At 34.6% G+C, this 20,828-nt stretch overlaps 1 protein-coding gene across 1 annotated transcript; it reads left to right on the top strand.

Moving 5' to 3' along the window:
- Positions 1–3,443: 3,443 nt before the first annotated feature.
- On the top strand, positions 3,444–7,625 carry LOC129928172 (uncharacterized). The gene is made up of 4 exons (XM_056041190.1): positions 3,444–3,542; positions 4,356–4,399; positions 5,237–5,309; positions 7,247–7,625. Exons 1-4 carry the CDS (start codon positions 3,472–3,474, stop codon positions 7,623–7,625), a joined length of 567 nt encoding a protein of 188 aa, XP_055897165.1. The 5' UTR covers positions 3,444–3,471.
- Positions 7,626–20,828: the final 13,203 nt, after the last annotated feature.

The following is a 20,828-nucleotide window of genomic DNA, read 5'->3' on the forward strand; positions in this document are numbered from 1 at the left end:
ATGACGCCTGATGGCCCTGGTAGTCTAATTCTAAGTATATAAACCTTAAAACGACAAGTAAAATTTTTTTTTTGAGACTCTGTGTGCTGTCTACATGTTCTGGAATTGCCTAACAGAGTAATCTCATCATAATATTTAGCATCGCTGCCATTCAAATATTATAAATATACTATTTTTAAAAAATACTTCATATACCATATGGATACCAAAAAAAAATATTTAGAAATCTTATGTGAGAAAACAAGAACTTCAGTATAGCAATGCGTTATAATAAAGGTTTGGGATGCAGACACATGGAAGGCATACAGTCATGGAGAATAAGTTTAGTTTTAAATATATTAGTCGATTAATTGACTGAAAAAAAGTCAAACGAGAAGAACAATAACAGAGAGACAAGAATAACATAAAAAATATTTTTAAAAAAAAGGCTTATACGAAGTGTCATTGTATGAATAAGTTCGGATCAGTCATGTCATTACATTTGCAATAGATTTAGACAGACCAACAAAAATACATCTGTGCAATTAAATATATTTTCACCCAGTGTTTTTGTTTAGCGCTATTTCATGCTTTTAGCGTTCTCAATGCGCTGATGATCAGATCAGAAAAAGTCATATGGGGAAGAACAGTAACAGAGAAGCAAGAAAAATTGGGGGGGGGGGGAAGAAAGGGATATCTGGGTGAATTTAAGCGTAATCGTTTTTTTAAATCAGTTATTAAAAAAAGGGGGGGAACGACGTAAATTCAAACTCTTGACTCCAATATCCACAAGACAACATTCTAACCCCTCTGCTAGTGAGATGAGTATAAAAATAGTATATTTATTTATTGTTTGTTTATAACTTACTTTAAAGTAACGACCAATAAAGGGGACTAATTCAGCTTATACACCCATCTCAGTCAATTATGAGTTCTTTCCACTGTTCAAGATACCAAATAAAATAAATAACTACCAATAGTTAATTAACTAATTTATATATATATATATATTTGTGTTGTCAGGTAAAAGAAATATTTGTGCAAAATTTTTTTTGGGGGGAATTAGGTATGGGATAAATAACGTACAAACTTTTTATTAGACAGACAGTTGATGTAACTTTATTACCATCTCTCTCGAATTGGTCTACATATAAGAAAGGTATCCTACGCTTGTTTTTGCTGTAGTTATAGCCCCCTTCTGTAATTTTGTTTACCTAATTTCTATTTTCTAACATTATTTAACGCTTCAATCAAAATCTTATAATCAAAATTATTTTAAACTTTAACTCATTGGTCAATATTTAGGCCTACGCAGTACAAGATGCAGGCGTTGAGAGAAGCTAATGTTGGAGAAAATTACGTAGCGGAACTAGGTGTGGTAGCTTACTCCGCTCCACGCAGATCCCATAGCTTCCACCGCAGACCACGGAATATGATTACAATTAAAATCATTTTTGTTCCAAAAAAAAATAATAATTCATACGTGATTAACACACAGTGGGAAAATTTTGCAAAAATATTCATGTAGAAAAAGTTGAAAAAAATATTTTATGTTTTCAAATGAAAACCTTTTGTACAGACAAATTTAAATCTTTAAAGTTTAAAGTAATGGTTTGTTTTTTATCTGCGGATTATTATGCATATCGATGACATTCATCCTGTCACAAAAGCAACCTTTAACAACAGATCCACTAACCCAAGCAACCTGTAACAACAGATCCTCTAACCCAAGCAACCTTTCACAACAGGTCTACTAACCCAAGCAACCTTTAAGAAAGATCTACTAAACCAAGCAACCTCTAACAACAGGTTTAATAACCCATGCGACCTTTAACAGGTCTTCTAAATCAAGCAACATTTAACAAAAGGTCTTCTAAATCAAGCAACATTTAACAACAGGTCTACTTACCCAAGCAACCTTTAACAACAGACCTACCTATCCACTATATCGTGATTGGGTTTCCTGCAGAGACCTCTGATATTTGCAGAAAATAAATCGTGTAACCTAACATTCAAAGTATGCCGGAGATATTTTTTACATATAAAAATAACATAAATCCTCTTTACAAAATGAAACAGAATCGACACTGATATTGATTTAGCCGGGCGTGAAAAAAGGCAGGCTTCAGTACAAATATCTTAAGCTATGAACTACAATACAATTACTATCATAACTCTATCATAGACGTCTATGGTTTGATAGTGTTGCTGGCACAACTATTGACATGATACCGTAAAGTACAAAGATATATTAATAATAATATTACTATTACATTGTTAATATACACATCACCATATTTATTGGATGCTATAAATATATTGTTCAGTGTGAGCCTGGCATAGTTGATGTTATTAAATGATCTCGTAATTGAAGGGCCAATCTCTTATTCAAGGTCTAGAGAAAAGAAAGAAAGATAGATAGATAAATTGATTGATTGATGGATGGATGGATTGGATACGTGGCTCTACAGCTATTTCTCCTTGTATTACATACCGCACTGGCACTTGTCCGCTGGTGACCTACGTATGACATTCGAGGGACATAACCTTAGACATGACGAAACACGTTGACCAGAGTCAGTCATAACATGGAAGGCGAAAAGAGGAAAGCCAATGCAACGCCAAAGAGGAAAGCCAATGCAACGCCAAAGAGGAAAGCCAATGCAACGCCAAAGAGGAAAGCCAATGCAACGCCATCCACGTCTAACATGGCGTCGCACCTTGTTAAAAGACCCAAAATCAGTGGGCTCCAGTTGGGGCTGTCTAATTCGCTTAAGACCGACCTCTGTAGAAATAGCTAAGTGTAAGTAAGAGTGTGCCCATGCTTTTCTCTATCAGTGTTTCTGTAAAGAACCTTGTGTCTAGCAAGTATTTCACATTAAATTTCACAAGATGATCTTAATTCTGTACTGTGTGTTATTGATGACCCTCATTCTGTTGTACTTGTATGTTCTTCGCTTTGTGTGAAGTAACTAATACTGCTTTATGGTCTGTATCCACCAAATGAGTTACCCGACTTATAGTGTGTTCACCATGAGCATATATTCTATCTCTTTGAGTCGTGACCGGATGTAAGCTGTGCACCATGGTTGTATCGCCATCTGTAGGGGCTACTGTACTGTAAAATTATGACTTCGGCATGGAATTAAAGTGAGAAATAAAATAGTTTAAGGGGAAAAAAGTCTGTTTGTAAAATTATAAATATTTTAATAAATATTTGATACATCTTTCACTGTCTCATTACCTAATGGTAAGGTGGGGGTATTAACGTATCAATATTGATTTTTTTCTTAATACTAATATCATTGCAATCCGTTAAATTAGATTATAAAGGACTAAGGTTCGTACTACTTATTTTCTTAAACTGGGCTATCTCTTTATTCAAACGCTAGAACCAGGTCATTATACTTTCTTATTACTCTGATGTAGATCAGACTTCACTTTCATCAAACTAGACTGAATACATTTGTGGAAAAAACAAAGTAATTTAAGATGGCGTTTAAGGATATTTTGATAACAATTTGTACGGTGTCATGGATCACTTGCTCTTTATTAGATGCCAGGTAAGGTCGAGTTATTTATAACTCTAGTAAATAAAATGTTCTTGTTTCCTAAGATAAATCTATATACATGGTGCTGGAGAGGAAGAGACGAGTTTGATATCAATTAAATGATTTCAATTGTTCACATTTACATAGCATTAAATTTTAAAAGCATTTTTTTGTCTTATTTTCATAGGCTTAAATTTAAAAGACCGAAAAAAAAAGGATGATAGAAGCCAGTTTTTCGCTGCTATAACATCACATGTGGAGAACACATCGACTTGTAGTTTGTATATCTCGTGCTCGCTTCGGGTTGTAATTAAATATCCGTTGAAGTATCCTGCCATTACAGGAAACTATGAACTACAAGCTAAATTCATTTTTCTTGTCTTGAATATTGTACATTCATGTTCCATTAAGACTAGCATGTCTCTTATCTCATTGGATTTCTTTGACTTCTAAAACGACGATTAGCTATTTTCTCTTTTTCTTCTAATTCCTACTATCAACTAACACTTTCCTAATTGTAAGAAAAAAATAAACTTTATTTTGACAATTTTTCTTTATTGTATCGAGCTGAAATTTAGCAATTAAACTTGTGAGGAGCAACACATTTTATTAAAAAATGCAGAAAAATGGCTTCATTAATGGATTTCAAAGATTTATTTGTTGACCCTCAAACCTTTGTGTTTGATTTATAGGACTTGGGGAAATAACAATTGTATATCATTTTTCACCACATCAGGTTTAAGTTATAGCCAATTTATTAAAATTGGCACATTTCATTTTGAATATGACAGTTGTAATGTTGACATTGTCTCTTTGACTTTCCAGGACTGTCAAGAACATTCAAGTAGAAAGAAACGTTGCTACTGACAGTGAGTCTTAAGTTATTTAAACTGTAGGGCGCAAAGAGGACTTTTCTGAGAGAAAAGATCTGTTGTAATTTATGATTTTTATCAGAGACGGCTGCGACAAGATTAATTAAAAACTTTCTTTTAAAGAAGAAATTAAAATACGTTTTTGCTAATGCGATCCCCCCCCCCCTTTTTTTCCCGCAAAAAAAAATAAAAATTAATTTGTTTGTAAAGCCTGAAAAGAAAATTTCTCACGATTGATGCCGCATCCATTTTTTGACGTCTTTTTTAAAAAAAGTTTATATCAACTCACCCTGTCTGTCTGTCTGTCTGGCAAAAAGTTTGAACACGTTATTTCCCTCACACCCAATGTCTGACAAAACAAGAATCAATTTTAAATCATTAAACAATTAATTAACTAGTTAATTAATAAATTGTGTTGTGTGGTGACCTGCAAGGGAAGGAAATTGTACTTGTTTGATGTGTTGGTATAAGTTGTATTAGCCCCCTTTATACTTGAGAAAAAAGAAAACCCGGTTGGTCGTTGCGCTGACCAGATAGCACCCTCGTTAAGTGTGGACCACTGAAACATGAATTTTACATCATCTGCCCTATATAGCGCAAGGTTTTAAAAGGGGATGCTTTACTGACTTTAGATAGTAAAGGAGAGTCAGAAATTAAGACCTATATAAATAGAATAAAAGTCACGGCGAAGGGAAGATATGACAATGTTTCCATAGAAAACTACGGAATGATATAGGCCTACAATAACACATTAAAGACACTCATTCAAATATGTTTGTAAATGTTTAATAAAAATGTTATTTTAAAGTTATAATTGAACCCTGATATTTCTAGTGTGCCCGACGCCCAAAGCGCCACTTAACGGACAAGTAGATTGTGAATATTCTGATGCTTTACAAATTGAAATGTAAGTTGTTGTTTTTTTCTTTTGGTTTATTTTGAAACTTTGTTTTTCTAGACTTGAGAAATCAGAACCATAACATTTGCATATAGTGTATTTAATTATTCTTTTTTTGGCATCCTCCAATAGAAAGCCCTCATTCCGAACAACGAACTTTTACGGGGCCCACTTTTTTTTTTTTTTTTGCATCCCTCAATTGAAAAGCCAGAAATGCACAGTTTAAGATAAAGTTTAAGATAAAGTTTAAGATAAAGTTTAAGATAAAGTTTAAGATAAAGTTTAAGACAAAGTTTAAGATAAAGTTTAAGATAAAGTTTAAGATAAAGTTTAAGATAAAGTTTAAGATAAAGTTTAAGACAAAGTTTAAGATAAAGTTTAAGACAAAGTTTAAGATAAAGTTTAAGATAAAGTTTAAGATAAAGTTTAAGATAAAGTTTAAGATAAAGTTTAAGACAAAGTTTAAGATAAAGTTTAAGATAAAGTTTAAGATAAAGTTTAAGATAAAGTTTAAGACAAAGTTTAAGATAAAGTTTAAGATAAAGTTTAAGACAAAGTTTAAGATAAAGTTTAAGATAAAGTTTATGACAAAGTTTAAGATAAAGTTTAAGATAAAGTTTAAGATAAAGTTTAAGACAAAGTTTAAGATAAAGTTTAAGATAAAGTTTAAGATAAAGTTTAAGACAAAGTTTAAAATAAAGTTTAAGATAAAGTTTAAGATAAAGTTTAAGACAAAGTTTAAGATAAAGTTTAAGACAAAGTTTAAGATAAAGTTTAAGATAAAGTGCACCCTTTTTTGAATCCTCCATTACACATTTTCATATAATAATAACTCCGCAATACACACATTTTTACCCGTAAATTTAGAACGTCCTGAATAGTTCTGATAAATAAATTATTGATGCAGAACATTTTGAAAGAAGAAATTTGCAATTTAATCAACTCTTAACATGTTACTTGTGTGTGTGTTAGTCATAGATCTAGAGAAGCACCTTTTTTAGAATAACCCATGTCCACTAACCGTATTATACATCCACCCCTTCAAAAATAAATACAAGCTGACACTTTTAATAAGCCCTTATATACACTGTGATAATTTTCTGGGGCTATTTAATTTTGATTTAGAATAGAGGCCTAATAGTAGATCTAGACGTTCTAAAATTGTACCACACATTATCATTAACAACAGTCTTTACATTCAAACTGTAAAAATATTATCCACACACCCATAGGCTTTCATTCTGATATTTCGTGTTATTTGTAAAGACACATTTGTTAATCAAACAGATCTAAGGATAATCCCTCATATTCATTCTATAGATCTAGAATAGAATAACATTTAGATCTAGATATGTAGAAATCTTGTTGGCTTCGTTCAGTCGTAAAACGACTATGGTTCATCTCGAACTAAGCGAGATGAAAGCCTGGGCATTGTTTATGGTCGGAACGATGTCGCCCACACAGCAGTTTCCCCATCTGCGCACAGCTGATGTAAGCAAAGGAACTGAATATCCGATACAGTTTGGGGTCAGTAGCGCCGCAGGCTCTACCAGGCTGTAGCACAATAAGCCACAATCTGCCTAAGTGTCACCAGCTCCTGATTTTTGTATGTGTGTGTGTGTGTCTATGGATTGTCCTTTTAAACATTTCAATTTCGGCTTTAAAAAAAACATTGGATCGAAGTTGCGAATAAAAAGCCGTTTTTGGTAAATTTAAACAATGCAGTTCCAATCGTGAAATGGCTTACTTGTTCTAGTTAAGTGATAACAGAACAAATTTTCGTATTTACCGTCTACCGGTGGTAGGAGAATTGATGATACGTAAGTCAGTCAATCATCTATGAATCATGAATTTGATAGATAAAGAAATACAAATAAAACTTCAACACTTAATCGTGTAATATACTTAAACTGAATCAAGTTTAATCACTTTCTTGTATGTTTTAGCTTCTGTAGGGTATCATGTAAAACTGGATACATGTTTGATAAGACCGACTCCCTGGACTTTATGTTTCCTTGTGACGTGGCCACTGGTTTCTTCGATACAGTTATCACGCCTGATTGCATCCGTAAGTTTCGTTTTTCCCTAGCATATACAGAAACCCTTCGAACATTAATGGAACCATTATTTACTAATATATCTTTTTATCACTCTATAAGAAGACGATCCGCAATGTTTTCATTGGCCTATATTCAAATAATGCTTTGCGAGCTGAATGAAATAAATAAAGTTTACCGTTGTGAGACAAGGCTTGGTGAAAACAAAAGAGACATATTTTTTTCCTTTTATGTACACTCAAAATGTGTCCTTGAAATGTGTCCTTGAAATGTGTTCCTGAAATCTGTCCTTGAAATATGTCACTGAAATATGTCCCTGAAATGTGTACTGAAATATGTCCCTGAAATGTGTCCCTGTAGCCATGTGTCAAACAAAACGACCCAAAAAAAAACAAAGTAAATAAAAACTAATGTTTTGAATATTTTTATTAGACTTTATCTTCTGATAACTTAAATACTGAACTTTATTTCAGCATTTTTTTTTTAATTTTTTTCCTCTATAACTATCGTATACTAGTAGTACTTTTATGTTTCATAAGTCATGATTGTGCCTGCACTCGGCACTATATATATATATAATTCTAACTTTAATTTGTTGGCTTTTGTACAGTTCTCTTATTAATATATTAAAACTCAACTCATTGCCCTTGTATATATACCGGTAAATCAACATTTTGCATCGCCGCAATATGCAAATTTGTTTACCTATACACGCATAGACTCTCAAACGTGTTTATATATAGTCAAGCAATGTAGAGTAGAAGCAAACGGATGGTCTTGTCTTTTAGAATTTTTAAAAGGAAAAAAATATTGAGTTTAAAAAAGCACATTTCGTAATAGCCAAATACATTTTGTTCACATCTTGCTAATGTCTGTTTCTACAGCGATACATGAATCTACACTGGTGCCACCATTGGGTTAGACACAGATGTACCCACAGTTAAAAAGGGAGACAAGTCAGACCTAAACACACTTCGAAGTGTCATCATTTTAAATTGATTTATTGTATTTTTTCATTTTTCAAAAATATCCAACAATGTAATATGAGACTTTTTTAAAAACATTAATAGAATTACTTTTTATCTTTTTAAAATAAGTGAGTATTCTTAGATCAATATTTACTGGAAACTGCATTGGTAACTGTAAAAGACTAAAGTAAAGACTACAAAACCAATGCAGAAAAGGAATGATGAAATAGACATAAGTACTATACCATAACATAATCTACTCTAATTATTCAAAATATAAAAATTGCCCCCAAATGAGGCAAAGAAAAGAGGCTTTGAGCCCCAGGAAAAGCACAAAATTGCCCCTATAGAGGGAGAAGCTTAATCAAGACATAATGATAATGAAATGAAAGATAACATTCTAAATTTCACTGAGTAGTTTGAAGCTGTTATGCTTGTATAACAACTATAGCCGATGTAATCTTCAGGATGGTCTTCTCATGACAACAATGACACCCAGATATTTCTATGAGTTCACTTGTTGTATTGGTTTCTTGTTTATCTGAAGTTCGTGTATCAGTTGTTTGTTCTTTCTGAAATCTATTATAAGTTCTTTTCTTTTCGAGACATTCAGTTCTAAAACGTTGTCAGTGCACCAGTTCGTAAAGTCTTCTATCGAACTTCGATCCCGAGTTTATTCTACTGAAATAAGACCGATTCATCAGCAAATTTAATCATTTTAGCAGAGTCTTCGAGGCTTCTAATATCATTAGTGTCAAGAGTGTACAATAACGCAGAAAGTACATAATAGTACTCGAGTTGATGATTAATTATTCTTAACCTTCACAAACTGGGGATGTTGGGTAAGAAAATCTATTATAACATGCTTGTTCGTAAGGAATGACATTTAGATTATATAATTTGTTGAAGGCCGAGGAGAAATCTAGAAAGAGCACTTGTGCATACGATTAAGGTGTATCTAGATGCTAAGGGTGTATGTATGTATTGTATTATTTATCATATCCTGTCTCCCGTATGGGAGACGAACGTATGCCAAAGTCAATCTTTTTTGGTGAACTAAAAGGTGGTCGACTAACAGAGGCCCCCCACGGAAACGCTTCAAAGACCAGCTTAGGCGTCAACTTTCCTTGGCTGACAGAAGAGAGCACCTGGTTGTATGCGGCCTCAGAACGAGACAGGAGGTCACGAAGGCCGCGGGATACACATTTGAGACCAAAAGAAAATCTGCTGCCGAGGACAAACGCAGACGGCGAAAAGAAAATCTAAATCGACCACATGCGGACAACGGTTATGCTTGCCCTGGATGTGGCAAAATATGTAGATCACAGCTGGGACTGCGCAGCCACTGGAAATACTGCTCTCCTCACTAATCTTCCTTCTTCCTTCTAACAATGGACCTCATTCAACAATCGTAAACAAGCAGCATTGAGTCACGTGCTTCTCTATCTTATCTATGCTAATTACGATCTAATGTTAATCAACAATGGTTATCATGTGACAGTTTTTTTACATTGTTTTATCAATATTTTCACGTGACCTTTCATTTAGTGAATGAGGTTCTTCCACAATCATCACAACGAAACGTTTCAATGCTTTCTTCGTCATTATCATCAGAGCTTGAAGAGGTTCAAGTCCTGTCTTGCATAAGCCCTGGACAGAAACCCTGCTGTCTTGCGTAGTGCATACATGTCACCAAGCAGGTCGAGAAGTTTTAGATTCCCAGACCTGTCGAGACGGAGATCAACAAGTCTGGGGCAGTCAAAAAGAATATGAGGCACGGTTTTCTCTTCTTCCACGCAGCGGGAGAACAGTGAGTCCAAATTTGGCCATACCCGTGTCAAATATGAGCCAACTGGGCAGTGGGATGTCCTACATTGTTCTATAATAGCTTCCTCTGGCCTGTACAGCCTCCACCACGGTGAAGTGAAGTCAGGACGCCTCTGTGGGATATTTGGGGACTTGTCCTCTCCTCACGTTGTTTCTTCGAAGTAGACATATTAACCTTTATAGCATATCATTCTTTTCTTTCATCTTTCAGACAAAATAATTTGTAACATCTTTTGTATTATCAATTAGACAGTCGTTATTAAAACGAATTTTTAAAACACTACAAAATTCTTCAGAATACTGGCAAATATAAATATAATTATAAGGAAACTGATGATAATAGTAGAAAACTGAAATTATCGAACTAGAATCTATATTGAGCTCCGAAGTCAACATTACGCTATTAGAGTGAATCTGTTTAAGTCTTTCTATGGAAGGCATTTACAGATATACAGATACCAAGAGAGTTTGTGTGAAAACACAAAATCTAGAATCAGCTACCGAAGCAGTCCACTCTGGCAGGTATAAAGACAGGTTTTAACATATTCAGCAAGAATATCAGAAGCTGTAAACTGCAAAATATCAACAACCACTCCGCCAATACTAAAAGTCTGTAATCTTTTTATACGAGCTTAGCTAATAACATATTGTGTAATTTTTACTTAGCGACAATTAAAATCTGCTGACACATTCAATAATCCGTTGGAAAGAAAACGTTTCTTACAGAATGCTTGAGCCACCTGGCTAGTCTTGTAAAAAGTGCGTCAAAAAACCACACATATGTAACCCTAACTTATTTATATAAACTTTCTGAACACAAAGCATCACCGTAGTGTTTGAAATGTTAGAGAACAGACGCCACCTGCTCCATTATGAATTCATGAAGTCGTCGCGAAGTCAAGGCCAAAACCGAACGTGACTTTCCTTTCACAAACATTTTCTCACGAATTATAATTTAATTCGCTTGGGAAAACAAGAAAAAAAATTAAATGACATTAGAAGACAATTTAAAAACAATTTTTTTAGGTTTATTGATGATTTGTTCTTTCTCAAATGCCAGGTAAGCATATTTTACTCTTTAAAATTGCAGACGTTACTTGAATGAAGACGACACTAACGTCCTACGTTTTAGGATCTATATAATTGTTTTCAATAAATATATCGAACTATGTTTTTTACCTTTACCTTTACGGCTTTAGTCTATTGGACCGTTGGGGCACCAAGCAAGACTCGTCGACCGTCTTTCTCCATTCCTCCCTGTCCTTCGCCCTGTTTAGAACCTCTTTCAATTGAAGGCCCGTCCATTCTTTTATGTTGTCCTCACATCGCTTTCGCTGTCTGCCTCGTCGACCGTCTTTCTCTATTCCTCTATGTCCTTTGCCAGTACTAGACGAGCGGTCAACCGTGACCGACCGAGACCGTCAACTACGAAGTTTCAAGAAGCATCTAAAGTGAATAGTACTCAGGCCAGTCACGTAAGATATAGTCGGGTGACCACCCACAAGGTTCGAGCAGTGTTCGATCCGGTTCTAGAGGGCTATTGGGGACCCTATATTGAGAGCGTAGGTATCAGAGTCCGAGACGAAGCAGAGAGGCCAGTGCAAGAGTTGATACGGCGGTACGGCATTATCGGAGAGATATTTGTACAGTGTACGTTTTGCCAGTTGTACAGTATTGGCTGTTATTTATTGAAAAACAATTACGTTATTTTGGAGCCCTGCGTTGTCAAGTTTTTTAAGTTGGTGGTGTCGCGTGGTGCAGTTTACGGAGGGCCTGGATAGTGAGATTCGTTACACTATATAAAGCCTGAGGAAAATCCACGAGCGTAGCCGGTGTGTAGTGCTAGTATTACTTTATACATAAAATTGCATGGGAAGTAATTTAAGCAGAAAAATAATAAAAAAAAACCACGTCTGTAAAAAAGAAATACGCTTTGACCATTACGATGACTTCGTAGGCTGTCTTCCCTTTATTAAGTTGACCAGTCATTCTTGTCTCATTTCAATATGACTGTTGTTTCTTCACTAGCTGATTACTCGAGCATGTTGATTGAGGACTTTACTGAAACATTGGTTGTCATGGCGGATTTAGGCAATTTTTTTTTTTTTGCAATAAGGGACAATAAAAATATATTTAAACCGAAAGCTCTATAAGGCAGTAGATATTTTTATATACGATGGGGGAAAAATGAAAATTTTTTGTTGTATGTGGTGTAGTCAATAATTTGTATAAGATATTCTGAGTATAGTATTATATATATTTTTTTACTTTTTACAAAGCTTATATCGAATCTGTCTGTCTGGTAAAAAGTTTGTACACGTTATTTCTCCGACACCCAATCTCGGATCGAGATGAAATTTTTTAAAGTTGTTTTTTTTACCTAACAGCACAAGAATCAATTTAAAAAAATTAACTAATTAGTTAATTAACTGTTAACTATTTTGTTTTGTTATCTCGAATTGTTTGTAAGCCACGAGTTTGAATTCAAGTTGTTGCTTTTTTTTTTGTTAGATATGCCACGCATATACTGCATTCCTTAAAATTCGGACTCGAAGACAAGCCTTATTGTGGTAAAACCCACCCAGATATACCTTTCTTTTTTTTTCACCCCCCCCCCCTTTTTCCCATTTTCCCAACTGGTCCAGGATAGGCTCATATGGTTAATAGTGCTAAACAAAAACAATTGGTAAAAATAGTATACATCACGTAGATTTATTGTTGATGGTCTAGATCTAATATAAAGTTAATAACATGACTGATCCAAACTTCGCATAAGTTTTTTGTTTTTGTTAGAGCTGCAGATTTCTATTTTCTAAGCTCTTCCATTTGAAGCTCAATTTTATGTTGTATTTAGTTGCCAACTTTGAATAAGAGATTGGCCTTTTATAAAACACATAGATCTATTAGATAATCATTCAATAACATCAGTTAGGCAAGGTTCACTTTTAACTTTACCTTCACCTAAAACCTTAGTCTGTTGGATGTTAGGGGACCACACGAGATGTGTCAATCATCTTTCTCCATTTCTTTCTGTCCTTTGCCTTTGAAGAATTTCCTTCACAGACAGGCCTGTCCATTCTTTAATGTTGTGTTCCCATGACATTCTTTGACTTCCTCTTCAACTTCTTCCTGGTACTGTTCCCTTTGCAAGTCCTAAGGACCATGTGATCTGGCCATAGAGTTTGAGATTACGTTTTTTAGACAGTGGTTAGCAAGTCGTCGTGGGTTCCAATCGCTGTGTTAAACCTGTTTCTAATCTCTTCATTCGTGATGCGGTCTTTGTAAGTGACACCTGATAAAAAACAGGCCCGCTACAAGTCGTCTTGCGAAACACTAGCACAATTTTAAAACATTTAAGCCCATTAGAAAAAATGCATGCTTTCCTGCCGCTCATACATTCCACACTTTAGTATCAGTCCGTCGCATGCCTTATTGATCTATTCCACTTGCGCCATTCTTTCTAGATAAATAATGCCTAGTACTCTTCCGAAATCCTGAAGCTCAAAATACTGGAAAACACTTGTCGGTCGTTCTCAGCCCGTTCACCTCCCCCTTCCCGCCAGTGAGGAGCTTCCAACATTCCTCAGATCGCAGAGGAAGATTAATATAAGAGTTAGGAAAAGATTTAAAAAAAAAAAGACTTTAAATTAAGCTAATGATGATGTGCACCTTAATGTTTCAGATATAAAAAAGAAAGAGCGAGAAACATAAGACGTAAAAGAAAAAAAGTAAGCTAGCCAGATTGATATACAATAAATCATAAAAGGTAATCATTCTAATCATATTTGTTAATACATTTGCTAGGACATTTTTTTTAAAAAAGCTTATTTACTTTGTCTGTCTTTCTGTCTGGTAAAAAGTTTGTACACGTTATTTCTGCGACACACAGTCTCGGATCAAGTTGAAATTTTGAACAGTTATTTCTTTTACCTGACAACAGATGAATCAATAAAACAAAATAACCGATAAGTTAATTAACTATTGGTAATTAATTATTTTGTTTGCCATCTTGAACAAGTGAAAGAAATTGTACTTGAATGAAGTGGTGGTATACACTTACTCCTCTTTATAGGTCACCACTTTAAAATACGTTTGAAATAAACAATACATAGATATAAAATGTTCTATTTTATTACAAACCTCACTGGCAGAGTGGTTAAACTGTCGGCTTGAGGAGGCTTGAGTCATGAGTTCGAATTCAGGTGTTTACCCGTTTCTTTTTGTAAATGGTATTAGAAACGATTACGGTAAAATTCAACCAGATACCCCTTTTTTCCCACCCACCCCTTTTTTCCCACCCACCCCTATTTTCCCAACTGGTCCAGATAAGTGTTAAGAGTATAGTGGATCTAGAAAGCTAAAAGCATGAAATAGCGGTAAACAAAAACATTTGGTAAATATATTTCTAATCGCACAAATTTCTTATTGTTGGTCTAGATCTATTACAAACTTAATGACTTAAAGAACGTGACAACTTAAATTTCCGTTTCACATAAATTTCTAAATGGATCTGAGACATGGGTACAAGACAGAAAGTGGCTAGGTCTTGTTGAACGCTTCCACTAAAGATGTCTGCGTCCCATCGTGAACAAAGGACAATGTACCCGATGGAAAGACTGCAGTACAAATAGCGATGTATTTGCGAATGCCGGTATGGGTAGTGTAGAGTTCGATATCTACGCCTGGCAGGGCCCTTATCCCGTAAGGGGGACGACCGTATGCCAGAAGCAATCTTTTTAGTGAGCTGAAATGTGGTCGGCGTAACGGAGGCGACCCCCGAAAACGCTTAAGCGCAAATTTGCTTTTACCAACTGAGTAGAAATGAGCACCTGGCAGCAGGCGGTTTCCAAGCTCGACATCAGGAGATTTCCTACAAAGGTTACGGAATACGTGTTTGAAAGCAAAAGGAAATCCACTACCGGGAACAGATGAAGACGGCGAAAAGAGAGTCTAGATCGACCACCAACGGAGAACATTTACAGGATGTCGCAACATTTACAGGATGTCGCAACATTTACAGGATGTAGCAACATTTACAGGATGTAGCAACATTTACAGGATGTAGCAACATTTACAGGATGTAGCAACATTTACAGGATGTAGCAACATTTACAGGATTTAGCAACATTTACAGAATGTAGCAACATTTACAGGATTTAGCAACATTTACAGGATGTAGCAACATTTACAGGATTTAGCCAAATATGTAGATTGCAGCTGGGACTGCGTATCCACGTGAAATGTATTAATTATTTTCGTACTTTATTATTTACTATGAACACGTGACCATATTTCGAGCGATGTACTCACTGCTTTGTTTACACAAGTACATTCTAGAAGTTCGCTGACTTAGAGGACAGGAGCTGGTAGGTTACACACGGAACCTGTACAGCCAGTTCAATTAGAGCAATATCAAGAAACAATGCAGGCTAAGTTCTGTAGATTGAACACCTTTATACAATTTGTGTTTCTTATAGTGCTAAAAAAAATTTCTAGCGGAAATACTTTTTTAATTATTTTTTGTATTATGAAAAAAAATGTATAGTCATTATGCCAGAGTTTATTTAAATACGTATATAAAAATAAACTTCATAGAATCCTAAATGCTGCTGGCAAAATCATTGGCAAAAAACAAACCCCTTTTGGGCAGTTGTTTGAGACAAACATCTATAAAAAAAGCTAACAAGATCCTCGAAATAAAGAATCACCCTTTGTGTCAGGATTTTGTGATTTTACCATCACAAAAGAGATACAAGACACCGATAGCAAAGACAAACAGACACAAACACTCTTTTGTTCCCCTGGCAATCAAATCATTAAATAAGAACAATCTGATATAAATTTTGTCACATGTAAATTATGAGTGAGTCTGGTGTGAATGTACAACTTTGGTTACTTATAGTTATAATGTTTTTTGTTTGGTGTAATGCACAAATTGTAAGACAAATTTCCTTAAGGATAATATAGATTATTATTATTATTATTATTATTATTAATGCCTAACCTTTTAACCTATTTCCAGTGTGCCCTACACCAACAGCGCCACCTAACGGATATGTCAACTGCCAATATTCTGATGCCTTACAAATTGAAATGTTAGCTGTTGTTGTTTTTTATCTATTTTTATTTGGCCATATAATACTTCAATAATGTCACAAATACAAGAATCTATTTAGTAAATAAAAAAGTGTCGGACCATAAAGTTTGAGATATATATTCGTATATCAATAATGGTGTTGTATGTTTGTGAATGAAAAGGTGTGTTAACAAAGAGAATATCAATCTGCTCAATTGCATGTGGAGTATTAGTGGGAGAAATGTCCATTCTTTGCTGCTCTTCAGTTAGATATGTATTTGCTTGTAAGAAGTTATGTGCATTAGTTCAGCACAGTTTGTTTACATCTACCATAATATTTAAATTTTCTATATCTCTGTTTATTCCATTCATAGTTCAAGTCCAGTGGGAAGCGTGGTCGAGAGGCCAAGTACGCTTGAACTTGGCTTGGCTTGGCTACCTAGAAGGGTCGACACCCGACTCGGGCAGAGTTGTGTTTACTGAGCGCCTAAAGGCAGCACGGAAAACCAACTCCTAGATACCCCTCCCCCCCCCCCCCCCACACTGGTCCACAAATGAGATTGGACCAAAAGCGCTCTGAGCATGGTATAAGCATGAAAGTAGCGCTATATAAAAGCTATAATAATAATAATATAATATACGTATCTATATTTTCTAGATTTCTTTTTATTCTATTCTTCTGGTCCATATTTAATAGCGGATCAAGCTGAATTTTGGCACAATTGTTTCTTTTACCTGACAACATAATAATCAATAACAATTTAACCAATTAGTTAATTAGTTTTGGTAATTATTTTTTTAAAGTACCTTGATCAATGGGAAAAAAATCGTACTTGGCAGATGTGGTGGTATAAGTTAAATTTGTCCCATTGAGGACCTTGAGCCCTCAGTGAAACTTTTTTGCATTTAAAAAACGATCGTGTTAACATTCACCAAGATACGGCTTTCTTCCCTCCCGCAGACAAGTGATAGGATCATAGCGCATTGAGAAACTAAAAGCTAAGGAAAAACAAATGGTAAAACTATTTCTAATCGCACAGAGTTATTACGTCTAGGTCGATAATACATATACTTACATGACTGATTCAAAATAATTGATATAATTACACTTAATATACCCTTTTTTTTTCTTTTCTATAGTTTCTGCGTATTGAAATGTAATCCTGGATATGAATTCGACATAAGATTTCCTGGTCAAGACATTTTATTCCCTTGTGATGTCGCTACTGGTTTTTTTGATGAAGTGAAAACGCCTGGTTGTACCCGTACGTAATATAAAAAGATAAGTTAAACAGCTAGATAGCCGGTAGTGATTGTACCCGTACGTAATATAAAAAGATAAGTTAAACAGCTAGATAGCCGGTAGTGATTGTACCCGTACGTAATATAAAAAGATAAGTTAAACAGCTAGGTAGCCGTACTTAATATCTATAACATAAAGCAGAAATTAAGGCGTATGTATGTCCCGAATAGAAATCAAAACCTTTTGACCAATCTTGATAAAACCTGGCATAAATGTTCCTTGAATACCAACTGGGAAAGTCACATGTAAAGTAGCTCTAAAATAATCTTTAAAAAGTTGCCCAACTCTATGAAAGTATCAGCGATACGCAAATTAAGACCCGCGGATCGCGGGTAATATATGGTTAGTAAATACATGTTAAACAGCTAGATAGACGGTAGATTTGAATATACATATCAATAGACGAAAGGTTTCTGATACTGAAATATTGTTGTGTAAAGCTTTTTTTTTTTAACTTGAACATTCTGTATTTACTACAGCGATGCCAAGATCAACCTTAGTACCACCATTGGGTTGAAGCATACACTACATATACAGGAAACTTTAAACAAGGTGTGATTGAATCATCAGATCTCCTCTCAATTGAAAATTGTGTACTTTATACAATGTTAAATAGGTCAGACAATAAACATTTTCAAATGAATGCATTACAACTTATATGTTCTGTGTGTTTCTTCATTAAATGAAATGTTCTTTGAATGGATAAAACTTGCGCTAAATATTTATTGATATTGTATTTTAATGTTGACCTATAGGCCTAGAAAATATCCGTTTCTAAATTTGTGTTTATTCCTGTGGCATTATTTTACAAAACTTGAGCTAGAAGTCTTACACTGCCAAGAACAATATTTGTTAAAGGAAAACTAACGTAATTCTGCCTATATAAAAGAGGCTTATCTGCTGACTGCAAAAGTGTATGCTGAATCTAGGGTTACCAGACATTCGTAAAAAGGAGGACACTTCTCCTTTATCGGGGAAATGTGTACAACGTCCGGCTGGCATTGGTCTTAAATGTAAAAAGTCTGGCTTTTATTCTGTTGTTTACTTTAATGAAAAATTATTCAGACATTTTCTCGTTTAAAAAGACAAAGTCTCATACATGGAGGTAAATTATAAATTGTGTGACAAACTCCTTCACGAAACAGGTGTTTTATTTTTTTTAATGCAAACTTTCAAAAGTGCGCTTGCGGTGCACATTGGACAAAAAAAAAAGAAATTATTGTTCATCGACTCACTGAAGGGTTTCAAGTTCTAAAAATGCGAAACAAATGTGCATTAAACTCGTTAATGTACGACTGGACGAAGGAACAACTGTGACATATCACTTTGTATTAGAAATGGAGGCGCGGTGGCTGAGTCGTTAAGCCATTGGCTTACAAACCTGGGGTCCTGGGCTCGAATCTCGGTGAAGACTGGGATTTTGATTTTCGGGATTCTTAGGGCTCCCCTGAGTCCACCAAACTCTATGAGTACCTGACTTAAGTTGGAGCAAGTGAAGGTGGTAGGTCGTTGTGCTGGCCACATGTCACCCTGCTCGTTAACCGTTGGTCAATGAAACAGGTGACCTTAACTGTTACATCATCTGCATCAAAGATCGCAAAGTCTGAAAGGGAAACTTTTTTTGTTCTATTATACATAGTACAGCGGTTTGACAGAAATTGTAAGAGTAGTTTTTTTATTTATTTATTTATTTGTCTTCAATGTTGTTTATTTTAAGCCCTTTTTTCTAAAGTTTCTTCCCCCTCTCGGCATGTACGTGTCTGATAAACCTAGCTGTATGAGGACTTTCGTTGTATAAAGATGGTTGGGTTAATATCTGAACTAAATATGTCTTGCATTAATCCCAGTATTTGAAAGTGAATTAGTAAATTTGGATATCTTAAGCAATAACATTGTCCTCAGTAGTAACTGCCTCAGAAATAATGCGATGTTTTGCAATTGGTACCAAAAGTCCTTATTCTTCTCGTGACCAATTTTGTTAGCCTGTGTAGGATTCATTATTGACCGTAGGATGACCTGTAATTTAAGGGGGATTTCACAGCTATTTGTCTACTTAATGTTAATAAGATGTTCTAGACAAATATTTTAATTTACAGCAGCTCTGTATCACATCCTAACCATTGGACTTCTCAGAGAGTTTCAGTAGATTTGCAAAGTGTATAAAACAAAAACAAATATACAATATTTGAGTGTCCTTCATGTGATTTTCACTGACGCGCAACATTTCATCCTTCACTTGACATAACATTAAGATATTTATTAAATTATACCTTTTCTTTTGTACTATTTCTAAGAAATATTTATTAGTATTTTCTTGGACTTTGACCTGAAAGTCCTTTTCTCATGTTGCTTGGATATTACTAGGTTGATAAGAAAGCGTGTGCAAATCTACAGAGTGTGTAAATTTGCAAATCTAGTAACTAAGTACGGACAAGCTTACTAAACTACACTTTACCTTAACGATGAAGATGAAATGGTATGCATTGTACATGCATAGAATTAGGGAAATAACTTCTACATTATTGAGAGAGAGCTGTTAGTGCGGAGTTCTTGTTCTTAAATATGCTTCCAAATTTATTTTTTTTAAAAGTATTTTTATATTTTGCTTGTTTGTAATATCATCTATTTGAAAGACAAATTCCTTATCGAGTTTTGTTTAAAATATTGTATACAAAGATAAAGGCACATTCCTCGTCCCATATGCTAAGACAAATTTGTACAAATACTCCTTCTTCCCTAGTGCTATTAGAGCATGGAGTGGGTTGCCTGAGCTAGCCAGGAAAACCAGTGACTTGGCAGAATTTAAGTCATTGGTTAATATGCATGACTGAATGCATGACGTGTAGGACGTAATCATCTTTTTTGAAGTAACGTCTGTATTATATAAGATAAGATAAGATAGTGAAATATCCTTTTTAAAATTCGCTTGTTTTCGAGATTTAAACATGACAGGCACACAACACAAAACCAATAGTAGCTTGTTTGAAGTTCACTCCTTGGTTTTCATGTTCCAGTATTTATACTTACTTTTTTTTTTACTTTTAGAAAAGCATTAGAATATATAAGTTCCTTTTCGCTGCTACTTTCTTATCTTATATTTTTGATGACATGTCCAAAATCTAATATACTAAGAAACATGCACATATATACATACATATATATTTCATTGACCTTTATAAATCTTTTGCTTATCTCATCTCTTAGTTTCAGAGGGTTTTTATGGCACTGTTGCTTACTCTTTAACATTTTTATGCAAAAATAAAAAAGATAAGATTTACAAACTCTGTGTAGTTGACA

Source organism: Biomphalaria glabrata, chromosome 9 (assembly GCF_947242115.1).
Source record: "Biomphalaria glabrata chromosome 9, xgBioGlab47.1, whole genome shotgun sequence".
In the NCBI taxonomy this organism is placed as follows: domain Eukaryota; kingdom Metazoa; phylum Mollusca; class Gastropoda; family Planorbidae; genus Biomphalaria; species Biomphalaria glabrata.